General features: G+C 42.8%; 1 protein-coding gene across 1 annotated transcript in view; it reads left to right on the top strand.

The window, feature by feature from the left end:
- Positions 1 to 14,029, top strand: part of LOC121368544 (phosphatidylinositol 3,4,5-trisphosphate 5-phosphatase 2A-like) — a 117,014-nt gene that overhangs the window by 85,355 nt on the left and 17,630 nt on the right. The window contains exons 18-19 of the mRNA XM_041493284.1: positions 7,034 to 7,115; positions 10,298 to 10,443. Of these exons, the coding sequence (XP_041349218.1) occupies positions 7,034 to 7,115; positions 10,298 to 10,443 (228 nt within the window). The remainder of the gene's footprint in view (positions 1 to 7,033; positions 7,116 to 10,297; positions 10,444 to 14,029) is intronic.

The raw sequence follows: 14,029 nt of genomic DNA, 5'->3' as shown, positions 1-14,029 counted from the left end.
TGTCATTAACTTTTCATATCCAAGGTTTGTACAATATGGTGGCTCGATGTCCAAGGCCAGTGGTTTTTAGACTGGGGCCTCTAAAAATTGCTTTGAGCGATCTCGATGGCATGTGGTAAAAAATTCAAAAACGAAACCCATCTACATGTATAACACTACGATCGTACGAAAACAAAAGAAACATCTGAAAGTCACTTCTCTCGATTTGCTTTAAATTCACATGCAGCATTTCACTAACAAATAGTTAGCCATCAGTACTGGTAATCTTCGACCTATCCATGACATTAATATACCTACCGATTTCAGTTTATTCAAGTTATACAGTGTAAACATGACAAACAGAAAATATTCATTGTTTTGCTGCCATTTTCTTCTTTACACTGGAACCCAAAGATTTGTTACTCTAATACTACCCGGTAATAGTAATACAGTGCAAGCACACTATACAAACCGGTCTTTAAGGTTGCATGTGACCATTTACATTTGCAAAATTTTAAATGTGTAAATTATTTATTTACATAAATTGCAAGACTTAATATCATAATAGATAAATTTAACAAAGTACCTACATTTTAAACTGTAATACATGTTAAGGTTTTGCTAATAAAGATGGGTTGATTTCAGTACAGAATATACTTACCTTGATTTTTGTGTGGTACAAAATGTTTAAATATCCTTTCCCACAGCTCTTTAGGGGGTGTTTTACATAATTATACATTTTTTATTTTTAATGGAAATAATTATATTGATGTATTTACCTTGTTTGACACACAATAGCCGATCTTTATTTTCGTGCTGGGATGTTGTTACACATCCATTCATTCATTCATTCATTCATTCATTCATTCATTCATTCATTCATTCAATCGTTCATTTATACATTCATTCATTCATTCATTCATTCATTCATTCAATCGTTCATTTATACATTCATTCATTCATTCATTTATACATTTATACATTCATTCATTCATTCATTTTCATTCATTCATTCATCATTCATTTTCATTCATTCATTCATTCATTCATTCATTTATATATTCATTCATTCATTCATTCATTCATTCATTCATTCATTCATTCATTTAGCCCAGTGGTAAAGCGCACGCCTGATGCGTGGGGTGCGAGACATAGCCCAGTGGTAAAGCGCACGCCTGATGCGTGGGGTGTGAGACATAGCCCAGTGGTAAAGCGCACGCCTGATGCGTGGGGTGCGAGACATAGCCCAGTGGTAAAGCGCACGCCTGATACGTGGGGTGCGAGACATAGCCCAGTGGTAAAGCGCACACCTGATGCGTGGGGTGCGAGACATAGCCCAGTGGTAACCTGAGCGGCATCGATCCCTGTCAGTGGTCCCATTGGGCTAGGGTGTGAGACATAGCCCAGTGGTAAAGTGCACACCTGATGCGTGGGGTGCGAGACATAGCTAGGGTGTGAGACCCAGTGGTAAAGCGCACGCCTGATGCGTGGGGTGCGAGACATAGTCCAGTGCGAGCACATATGCGTGGGGTGCGAGACCCAGTGGTAAAGCGCACGCCTGATGCGTGGGGTGCGAGACATAGCCCAGTGGTAAAGTGCACACCTGATGCGTGGGGTGCGAGACATAGCCCAGTGGTAAAGCGCATGCCTGATGCGTGGGGTGCGAGACATAGCCCAGTGGTAAAGCGCACGCCTGATGCGTGGCGGTCTAGGATCGATCCCTGTCAGTGGTCCCATTGGGCTAGGGTGTGAGACATAGCCCAGTGGTAAAGTGCACGCCTGATGCGTGGTGTGCGAGACATAGTCCAGTGGTAAAGTGCACACCTGATGCGTGGGGTGCGAGACATAGCCCAGTGGTAAAGCGCACGCCTGATGCGTGGGGTGCGAGACATAGCCCAGTGGTAAAGCGCACGCCTGATGCGTGGGGTGCGAGACATAGCCCAGTGGTAAAGTGCACACCTGATGCGTGGGGTGCGAGACATAGCCCAGTGGTAAAGTGCACACCTGATGCGTGGGGTGCGAGACATAGCCCAGTGGTAAAGCGCACGCCTGATGCGTGGGGTGCGAGACATAGCCCAGTGGTAAAGTGCCTGATGCGTGGGGTGCGAGACATAGCCCAGTGGTAAAGTGCACACCTGATGCGTGGGGTGCGAGACATAGCCCAGTGGTAAAGCGCACGCCTGATGCGTGGGGTGCGAGACATAGCCCAGTGGTAAAGCGCACCTGATGCGTGGGGTGCGAGACATAGTCCAGTGGTAAAGTGCACGCCTGATGCGTGGGGTGCGAGACATAGCCCAGTGGTAAAGCGCACGCCTGATGCGTGGGGTGCGAGACATAGCCCAGTGGTAAAGTGCACACCTGATGCGTGGGGTGCGAGACATAGCCCAGTGGTAAAGCGCACGCCTGATGCGTGGGGTGCGAGACATAGCCCAGTGGTAAAGTGCACACCTGATGCGTGGGGTGCGAGACATAGTCCAGTGGTAAAGTGCACGCCTGATGCGTGGGGTGCGAGACATAGTCCAGTGGCAAAGTGCACGCCTGATGCGTGGGGTGCGAGACATAGCCCAGTGGCAAAGTGCACGCCTGATGCGTGGGGTGCGAGACATAGCCCAGTGGCAAAGCGCACGCCTGATGCGTGGGGTGCGAGACATAGCCCAGTGGCAAAGCGCACACCTGATGCGTGGGGTGCGAGACATAGCCCAGTGGTAAAGCGCACGCCTGATGCGTGGGGTGCGAGACATAGCCCAGTGGTAAAGCGCACGCCTGATGCGTGGGGTGCGAGACATAGCCCAGTGGTAAAGCGCACGCCTGATGCGTGGGGTGCGAGACATAGCCCAGTGGTAAAGCGCACGCCTGATGCGTGGCGGTCTAGGATCGATCCCTGTCAGTGGTCCCATTGGGCTAGGGTGTGAGACATAGCCCAGTGGTAAAGTGCACACCTGATGCGTGGCGGTCTAGGATCAATCCCTGTCAGTGGTCCCATTGGGTTAGGGTGCGAGACATAGCCCAGTGGTAAAGTGCACACCTGATGCGTGGCGGTCTAGGATCGATCCCTGTCAGTGGTCCCATTGGGTTAGGGTGCGAGACATAGCCCAGTGGTAAAGTGCACGCCTGATGCGTGGGGTGCGAGACATAGCCCAGTGGTAAAGCGCACGCCTGATGCGTGGGGTGCGAGACATAGCCCAGTGGTAAAGCGCACGCCTGATGCGTGGGGTGCGAGACATAGCCCAGTGGTAAAGTGCACACCTGATGCGTGGCGGTCTAGGATCGATCCCTGTCAGTGGTCCCATTGGGCTAGGGTGCGAGACATAGCCCAGTGGTAAAGTGCACGCCTGATGCGTAGTTAGTTTGGGATCGATCCCCATCAGTGGGCTCATTGGGCTATTTCTCACTCCAGCCAGTGTACCACAACTGGTACATCAAAGGCTGTGGTATGAGCTGCTAATCGAAAAGAATAGTCCATTAAGTGGCGTCAGTAGGTTTCCGCTCTCAATATCTGTGTGGTGCTTAACCATATGTCCGACGCCATATAACCGTAAATAAAATGTGTTGAGTGCATCACTAAAGAAACCATTTCCTTCCTTCCTTCTATTGGGCTATTTCTCGTTCCAGCCGGTGCACTGTGACCGGTATATCAAAGGCTGTGGTATGTGCAGTCCTGTCTGTGGGATGGTGCATATAAAAGATCCCTTGCTACTAATGGAAAAATGTTGCGAGTTTCCTCTCTGTGACTATATGTTGAAATCACCAAATGTTTGACATCTAATAGGTGATGATTAATGAAATGTGCTCTGGTGGTGTGGTTAAACAAAGCAAACTTTATTCATTCTATGTCGAGTAGGTCATCTGCCATGAGCATGCCTCCAATGGATTACATTATGACTGGAAGAGTGAACAAAGCAAACTTTATTCATTCTATGTCGAGTAGGTCATCTGCCATGAGCATGCCTCCGGTGGATTACATTATGACTGGAAGAGTGAACAAAGCAAACTTTATTCATTCTATGCCGAGTAGGTCATCTGCCATGGGCATGCCTCCGGTGGATTACATTATGACTGGAAGAGTGAACAAAGCAAACTTTATTCATTCTATGTCGAGTAGGTCATCTGCCATGAGCATGCCTCCGGTGGATTACATTATGACTGGAAGAGTGAACAAAACAAACTTTATTCATTCTATGTCGAGTAGGTCATCTGCCATGAGCATGCCTCCGATTGATTACATTATGACTGGAAGAGTGAACAAAGCAAACTTTATTCATTCTATGTCGAGTAGGTCATCTGCCATGAGCATGCCTCCAATGGATTACATTATGACTGGAAGAGTGAACAAAGCAAACTTTATTCATTCTATGTCGAGTAGGTCATCTGCCATGAGCATGCCTCCGGTGGATTACATTATGACTGGAAGAGTGAACAAAACAAACTTTATTCATTCTATGTTGAATAGGTCATCTGCCATGAGCATGCCTCCGGTGGATTACATTATGACTGGAAGAGTGAACAAAACAAACTTTATTCATTCTATGTTGAGTAGGTCATCTGCCATGAGCATGCCTCCGGTGGATTACATTATGACTGGAAGAGTGAACAAAACAAACTTTATTCATTCTATGTCGAGTAGGTCATCTGCCATGAGCATGCCTCCGGTGGATTACATTATGACTGGAAGAGTGAACAAAACAAACTTTATTCATTCTATGTCGAGTAGGTCATCTGCCATGGGCATGCCTCCAATTGATTACATTATGACTGGAAGAGTGAACAAAACAAACTTTATTCATTCTATGTCGAGTAGGTCATCTGCCATGGGCATGCCTCCAATTGATTACATTATGACTGGAAGAGTGAACAAAACAAACTTTATTCATTCTATGACGAGTAGGTCATCTGCCATGGGCATGCCTCCAATGGATTACATTATGACTGGAAGAGTGAACAAAGCAAACTTTATTCATTCTATGTTGAGTAGGTCATCTGCCATGAGCATGCCTCTGGTGGATTACATTATGACTGGAAGAGTGAACAAAGCAAACTTTATTCATTCTATGTCGAGTAGGTCATCTGCCATGAGCATGCCTCCGGTGGATTACATTATGACTGGAAGAGTGAACAAAACAAACTTTATTCATTCTATGTCGAGTAGGTCATCTGCCATGAGCATGCCTCCAATGGATTACATTATGACTGGAAGAGTGAACAAAGCAAACTTTATTCATTCTATGTCGAGTAGGTCATCTGCCATGAGCATGCCTCCGGTGGATTACATTATGACTGGAAGAGTGAACAAAGCAAACTTTATTCATTCTATGTTGAGTAGGTCATCTGCCATGAGCATGCCTCCAATGGATTACATTATGACTGGAAGAGTGAACAAAGCAAACTTTATTCATTCTATGTCGAGTAGGTCATCTGCCATGAGCATGCCTCCGGTGGATTACATTATGACTGGAAGAGTGAACAAAACAAACTTTATTCATTCTATGTCGAGTAGGTCATCTGCCATGGGCATGCCTCCAATTGATTACATTATGACTGGAAGAGTGAACAAAACAAACTTTATTCATTCTATGACGAGTAGGTCATCTGCCATGGGCATGCCTCCAATGGATTACATTATGACTGGAAGAGTGAACAAAGCAAACTTTATTCATTCTATGTTGAGTAGGTCATCTGCCATGAGCATGCCTCTGGTGGATTACATTATGACTGGAAGAGTGAACAAAGCAAACTTTATTCATTCTATGTCGAGTAGGTCATCTGCCATGAGCATGCCTCCGGTGGATTACATTATGACTGGAAGAGTGAACAAAACAAACTTTATTCATTCTATGTCGAGTAGGTCATCTGCCATGAGCATGCCTCCAATGGATTACATTATGACTGGAAGAGTGAACAAAGCAAACTTTATTCATTCTATGTCGAGTAGGTCATCTGCCATGAGCATGCCTCCGGTGGATTACATTATGACTGGAAGAGTGAACAAAGCAAACTTTATTCATTCTATGTTGAGTAGGTCATCTGCCATGAGCATGCCTCCAATGGATTACATTATGACTGGAAGAGTGAACAAAGCAAACTTTATTCATTCTATGTCGAGTAGGTCATCTGCCATGAGCATGCCTCCGGTGGATTACATTATGACTGGAAGAGTGAACAAAGCAATAGGCCTACTTTAAATTGTGATTACATTATGACTGGAAGAGTGAACAAAGCAATAGGCCTACTTTAAATTGTGATTGCATTATGACTGGAAGAGTGAACAAAGCAATAGGCCTACTTTAAATTGTGATTGCATTATGACTGGAAGAGTGAACAAAGCAATAGGCCTACTTTAAATTGTGATTGCATTATGACTGGAAGAGTGAACAAAGCAATAGGCCTACTTTAAATTGTGATTGCATTATGACTGGAAGAGTGAACAAAGCAATAGGCCTACTTTAAATTGTGATTGCATTATGACTGGAAGAGTGAACAAAGCAATAGTCCTAATTTAAATTGTGATTACATTATGACTGGAAGAGTGAACAAAGCAATAGGCCTACTTTAAATTGTGATTGCATTATGATTGGAAGAGTGAACAAAGCAATAGTCCTAATTTAAATTGTGATTGCATTATGACTGGAAGAGTGAACAAAGCAATAGGCCTACTTTAAATTGTGATTACATTATGACTGGAAGAGTGAACAAAGCAATAGGCCTACTTTAAATTGTGATTACATTATGACTGGAAGAGTGAACAAAGCAATAGTCTTACTTTAAATTGTGATTGCATTATGACTGGAAGAGTGAACAAAGCAATAGTCCTAATTTAAATTGTGATTGCATTATGACTGGAAGAGTGAACAAAGCAATAGTCTTACTTTAAATTGTGATTGCATTATGACTGGAAGAGTGAACAAAGCAATAGTCCTAATTTAAATTGTGATTGCATTATGACTGGAAGAGTGAACAAAGCAATAGGCCTACTTTAAATTGTGATTACATTACGACTGGAAGAGTGAACAAAGCAATAGGCATACTTTAAATTGTGAATAATCTTTGTTCCTTGCAGGAGAGAATCAACGTGCCATCATGGTGTGACCGAATTCTGTGGCATTCCTATTCAGGCACTTTCATTGAGAATCACGCATATGGTAAGAAGATGTTATATATATATATATATATATTATATATATACAGTGGACTCTGTCTAAACCGGATTCTGTGTAATCTGGATCTCTGCATAAACCGGTCCATTTTTAAAGCCCCGTCCAGCTACCATTTATCTCTTAGGTTCATTTGTCATTGTTGATCGTGAGTTGTCGATCATTCAAGAACCATAACTCTGGATGAACTCTCTCTAAACCGGTCCTCTATGTAAACCTGACGATTTCGACGATACGAAGTGAGTCTGGTTTAGACAGAGTATATATAATATGTGGGGGGATGTTTGGTTTTTGGGGGATCTTTTGTGTTGTTTTTCAGTTCCACTTCTCTTTTTTCTTTCTCTATTTTGAATTCCTTGTTATTTCTTCCCGATCTAGCAGCTCCTATTTTTCAACTTTTTTACAGTCTACCTCTACATCCCAATCCTTGTCTTTCCAACTGTGAAGTTAGCAACTATCTTGTTTTGGGATACACTTTGAAACAACTTACTGTAAAACACATGTTATTTAGTGGTTACTCTGGCATCCGGGCAGTATTTGACTGAGATGGCATCCCGGCAATATCTGACTGAGATGGCATCAGGGCAGTATCTGACTGAAATGGCATCCGGGCAATATCTGACTTGAGATGGCATCCGGGCAATATCTGACTTGAGATGGCATCCTGGCAATATCTGACTTGAGATGGCATCCGGGCAATATCTGACTGAGATGGCATCCGGGCAATATCTGACTGAGATGGAATTAGGCAATATCTGACTGAGATGGAATTAGGGCAATATCTGACTGAGATGGCATCTGGGCAATATCTGACTGAGATGGCATCCGGGCAATATCTGACTGAGATGGAATTAGGGCAGTATCTGACTGAGATGGAATTAGGGCACTATCTGACTGAGATGGCATCCGGGCAATATCTGACTGAGATGGAATTAGGGCAGTATCTGACTGAGATGGCATCTGGGAAATATCTGACTGAGATGGCATCCGGGCAATATCTGACTGAGATGGCATCCGGGCTATATCTGACCGAGATGGCATCTGGGCAATATCTGACCGAGATGGCATCCGGGCAATATCTGACCGAGATTGCATCTGGGCAGTATCTGACTGAGATGGAATTAGGGCAATATCTGACTGAGATGGCATCCGGGCAATATCTGACTGAGATGGAATTAGGGCAGTATCTGAGATGGCATCCGGGCAATATCTGACTGAGATGCTTAGGTCGAAGGATTCAATTCCTTTTATGAGCCACTTCGTTGATTTGTTTTTTTCCCCCATCCCAACCAGTGTCCCTAACTGGTATATCAACAGTTGTGGTATGTGTCATCCTGTCTGTGTGAAAATGCATATAAAATATGTCTTGCAGCTAATGAAAAAATGTAGTGGGTTTCGTCTATGTGTCACAATGATCAAACGTTTCACATCCAATAGTCAATGATTAATAAACCAAAGTGCTCTAGTGTGGGGTCTCCATGAGTACCGTTTTATGTCATTTTGCCACATGCTTGCAGCCAGTTACATTATAGGACTATGAGACATGGAGGGAAAACAAAAGATTCATGTATGGAATCCAATAAAATGACATAATTTGGCATCCATGTTCAGCGCTGGAATTATGACGCATAATGCTATTTTGCTTTATTCCTTAGTCTCATTATCATCTTGTGTAAGTGGCAGGTACTCGGGTCCGGGTCGAATTGATCTTCGAGTACTCGACTCGTGGAAGCCCTACTCTAGTGGTGTTGTTAAACAAAACAAACTTGATCTTTATATACTTAATAGATATATTAATCTAGAATTGAAAAAGTAGGAAAAATGATTTCTCCCTTCTCAGAACTAACGAGAGAAGTGTGATCAAAATAGGCAAAGTGAACATTTATTGTGATCAAGATAGGCAAAGTGAACATTTATTGTGATCAAAATAGGCAAAGTGAACATTTATTGTGATCAAAATAGGCAAAGTGAACATTTATTGTGATCAAGATAGGCAAAGTGAACATTTATTGTGATCAAGATAGGCAAAGTGAACATTTATTGTGATCAAAATAGGCAAAGTGAACATTTATTGTGATCAAGATAGGCAAAGTGAACATTTATTGTGATCAAGATAGGCAAAGTGAACATTTTTGTGATCAAGATAGGCAAAGTGAACATTTATTGTGATCAAGATAGGCAAAGTGAACATTTTTGTGATCAAGATAGGCAAAGTGAACATTTATTGTGATCAAGATAGGCAAAGTGAACATTTATTGTGATCAAAATAAGCAAGGTGAACATCTATTGTCATCAAGATAGGCAAAGTGAACATTTATTGTGATCAAAATAGGCAAGGTGAACATCTGTTGTGATCAAGATAGGCAAAGTGAACATTTATTGGTATATTAAATACCTGTAGTGTTTGGTCATGTTTATTATTCATTCGGAAACATTCAGAATTACACACTCGCTCAAAACTCAACACTGCTTGACTGGTCACAGGAAATGGCTCAACATCAGGCATGAGTTGGTGTCTTGACGGCAAATTAAAACAGCAGACTTCAATTTCTCACTAATAAAAACTGGGCAACTTGAGCAGACTTCAATTTCTCACTAACAAAAACTGGCCAACTTGAGCAGACTTCAATTTCTCACTAATAAAAACTGGCCAACTTGAGCAGACTTCAATTTCTCACTAATAAAAACTGGCCAACTTGGGCAGACTTCAATTTCTCACTAATAAAAACTGGCCAACTTGAGCAGACTTCAATTTCTCACTAATAAAAACTGGGCAACTTGAGCAGACTTCAATTTCTCACTAATAAAAACTGGGCAACTTTAGCAGACTTCAATTTCTCACTAATAAAAACTGGCCAACTTGAGCAGACTTTCGGTGAAAAAACCTTCCATTTCAATGTTTTTTTATTTCTCGCTCAGCCAGTGCACCACAACTGGTACATCAAAGACCATTGTATGTGCTATCCTGTCTATGGGATGGTGCATATAAAAGATCCCTTGCTGCTAATTGAAAAGAGTAGCCCATGAAGTGGCGACAGCGGGTTTCCCCCCTTAATATCTGTGTGGTCCTTAACCATATGTCCGACGTCATATAACTGTAAATAAAATGTGTTGAGTGTGTCATTAAATAAACAATTTCCTTTCTTCCTTTTTTATTTTAACTTGTTTAGGCACGGCAAACAACCTGTTGAACAGTGACCACCGTCCAGTGTTCGCCTCATTCACCATCGGTGTCGCCTCCCAGTTCGTCCAGAACCGAGCCTCCGTCCTCGAAAACAACACCATCAAGATTCTACTCAACAGGATTGAAGCCGAGGTGAGACAGTTAGCAGTATAACAGGATGGATGGATGGATGGATGGATGGAATGATCAATGGATGGATGGATGAATAGAATGATCAATGGGTGGATGGATGGATGGAATAATCAATGGGTGGATGGATGGATGGAATAATCAATGGATGGATGGATGGATGGATAGAATGATCAATGGATGGATAGAATGATCAATGGGTGGATGGAATGATCAATGGGTGGATGGATAGATGGAATGATCAATGGATAGATGGATGTATGGATGGATGGAATGATCAGTGGATGGATGGGTGGATGTAATGATCAATGGATGGATGGATGGATAGAATGATCAATGGGTGGATGGATGGATGGAATGATCAATGGATGGATGGATGGATGGAATGATCAATGGATGGATAGAATGATCAATGGATGGATGGAACGATCAATGGATAGATGGATGTATGGATGGATGGAATGATCAGTGGATGGATGGATAAATAGACATGTATGGATGTATGGATGGATGGAATGATCAGTGGATGGATGGGTGGATGGATGATGGATGGATGGATGGATGGATAAATAGACATGTATGGATGTATGGATGGATGGAATGATCAGTGGATGGATGGGTGGATGGATGATGGATGGATGGATGGATGGATAAATATACATGTATGGATGGATGGATAGACTGTTTGGAATGGTTATTTAATGCATATACAGTGAAACTCTTCTAAAACGGACACCCTCGGCACCAAGTAAAAAGTCTGGTTTTAAGAGTTATCTGGTTTAGAGAGGTTCTCTTCTGTACAGATATTTAAAAAGGGGCCATGAAAAATTTCCAGTTTTGAGGGGATTCCGGTTTATAGAGGGTCCGGTTTTCAGAGGTTTCACTGTATTTAAATATATTTTATCATATTTAACGTACCTAAAAGACAGTGTGAAAATGTTTTTAGTGTGTAGTTTAATAATAGAGGTACAGATCAAGTTTGAGAGAGTTATGGTCCTTGAACGTACGAGAGAAGTGTGTAGTTTAATAGTAGAGGTACAGATCAAGTTTGAGAGAGTTATGGTCCTTGAACTTACGAGAGAAGTGTGTAGGTTAATAGTAGAGGTACAGATCAAGTTCGAGAGAGTTATGGTCCTTGAACTTACGAGAGAAGTGTGTAGGTTAATAGTAATGGTACAGATCAAGTTTGAGAGAGTTATGGTTCTTGAACTTACGAGAGAAGTGTGTAGGTTAATAGTAGAGGTACAGATCAAGTTCGAGAGAGTTATGGTCCTTGAACTTACGAGAGAAGTGTGTAGGTTAATAGTAGAGGTACAGATCAAGTTCGAGAGAGTTATGGTCCTTGAACGTACGAGAGAAGTGTGTAGGTTAATAGTAGAGGTACAGATCAAGTTCGAGAGAGTTATGGTCCTTGAACGTACGAGAGAAGTGTGTAGTTTAATAGTAGAGGTACAGATCAAGTTCGAGAGAGTTATGGTCCTTGAACGTACGAGAGAAGTGTGTAGTTTAATAGTAGAGGTACAGATCAAGTTCGAGAGAGTTATGGTCCTTGAACTTACGAGAGAAGTGTGTAGGTTAATAGTAGTGGTACAGATCAAGTTTGAGAGAGTTATGGTCCTTGAACTTACGAGAGAAGTGTGTAGGTTAATAGTAGAGGTACAGATCAAGTTTGAGAGAGTTATGGTCCTTGAACGTACGAGAGAAGTGTGTAGGTTAATAGTAGAGGTACAGATCAAGTTTGAGAGAGTTATGGTCCTTGAACGTACGAGAGAAGTGTGTAGGTTAATAGTAGAGGTACAGATCAAGTTTGAGAGAGTTATGGTCCTTGAACGTACGAGAGAAGTGTGTAGGTTAATAGTAGAGGTACAGATCAAGTTTGAGAGAGTTATGGTCCTTGAACGTACGAGAGAAGTGTGTAGGTTAATAGTAGAGGTACAGATCAAGTTTGAGAGAGTTATGGTCCTTGAACGTACGAGAGAAGTGTGTAGGTTAATAGAGGTACAGATCAAGTTTGAGAGAGTTATGGTCCTTGAACGTACGAGAGAAGTGTGTAGGTTAATAGAGGTACAGATCAAGTTTGAGAGAGTTATGGTCCTTGAACGTACGAGAGAAGTGTGTAGTTTAATAGTAGAGGTACAGATCAAGTTTGAGAGAGTTATGGTCCTTGAACTTACGAGAGAAGTGTGTAGGTTAATAGTAGAGGTACAGATCAAGTTTGAGAGAGTTATGGTCCTTGAACGTACGAGAGAAGTGTGTAGGTTAATAGTAGAGGTACAGATCAAGTTTGAGAGAGTCATGGTCCTTGAACGTACGAGAGAAGTGTGTAGGTTAATAGTACAGGTACAGATCAAGTTTGAGAGAGTCATGGTCCTTGAACTTACGAGAGAAGTGTGTAGGTTAATAGTAGAGGTACAGATCAAGTTTGAGAGAGTTATGGTCCTTGAACTTACGAGAGAAGTGTGTAGGTTAATAGTAATGGTACAGATCAAGTTTGAGAGAGTTATGGTCCTTGAACTTACGAGAGAAGTGTGTAGGTTAATAGTAGAGGTACAGATCAAGTTTGAGAGAGTTATGGTCCTTGAACTTACAAGAGAAGTGTGTAGTTTAATAATAGAGGTACAGATCAAGTTTGAGAGAGTTATGGTCATTGAACTTATGAGAGAAGTTGTGGGGCCTGACCAGCCTCAGTGGTGGTTAAGTCATCCGACATAAGGCTGGTAGGTACAGGGTTCGTAGCCCGGCACCGGCTTCCACCCAGAGCGAGTTTCAACGACTCAATGGGTAGGTGTAAGACCACTACACCCTCTTCTCTCTCACTAACAACTATCCCACTGTCCTGGACAGACAGCCCAGATAGCTGAGGTGTGTGCCCATGACAGCATACTTGAACCTTAATTGGATATAAGCACGAAAATAAGTTCAAATGAAATGTTGAGCATGAACTGGCCTTAGTGGTGTCGTTGTTCAGCCATGGGACTACAGGCTGGTAGGTACAGGGTTCACAGCACTGTACCGGCTCCCACCCAGAGTGAGTTTTAACGACTCAGTGGTAGATATGTAATACCACTACACCCTCTTCTCTTTCACTAACCACTAACCCACTGGTAGGTACAGGGTTCACAGCACGGTACCGGCTCCCACCCAGAGTGAGTTTTAACGACTCAGTGGTAGATGTGTAATACCACTACACCCTCTTCTCTTTCACTAACCACTAACCCACTGGTAGGTACTGGGTTCACAGCACGGTACCGGCTCCCACCCAGAGTGAGTTTTAACGACTCAGTGGTAGATGTGTAAGACCACTACACCCTCTTCTCTTTCACTAACCACTAACCCACTGGTAGGTACAGGGTTCACAGCACGGTACCGGCTCCCACCCAGAGTGAGTTTTAACGACTCAGTGGTAGATGTGTAATACCACTACACCCTCTTCTCTTTCACTAACCACTAACCCACTGGTAGGTACAGGGTTCACAGCACGGTACCGGCTCCCACCCAGAGCGAGTTTTAACAACTCACTGGGTAGGTGTAAGACCACTACACCCTCATTTCTTTCACTAACCACTAACCCACTGTCCTCGACAGACAA

Source organism: Gigantopelta aegis, chromosome 1 (assembly GCF_016097555.1).
Source record: "Gigantopelta aegis isolate Gae_Host chromosome 1, Gae_host_genome, whole genome shotgun sequence".
In the NCBI taxonomy this organism is placed as follows: domain Eukaryota; kingdom Metazoa; phylum Mollusca; class Gastropoda; order Neomphalida; family Peltospiridae; genus Gigantopelta; species Gigantopelta aegis.
The sequence above is the reverse complement of the archived record's forward strand: the minus strand, read 5'-3'. Positions and strand labels throughout refer to the sequence as shown.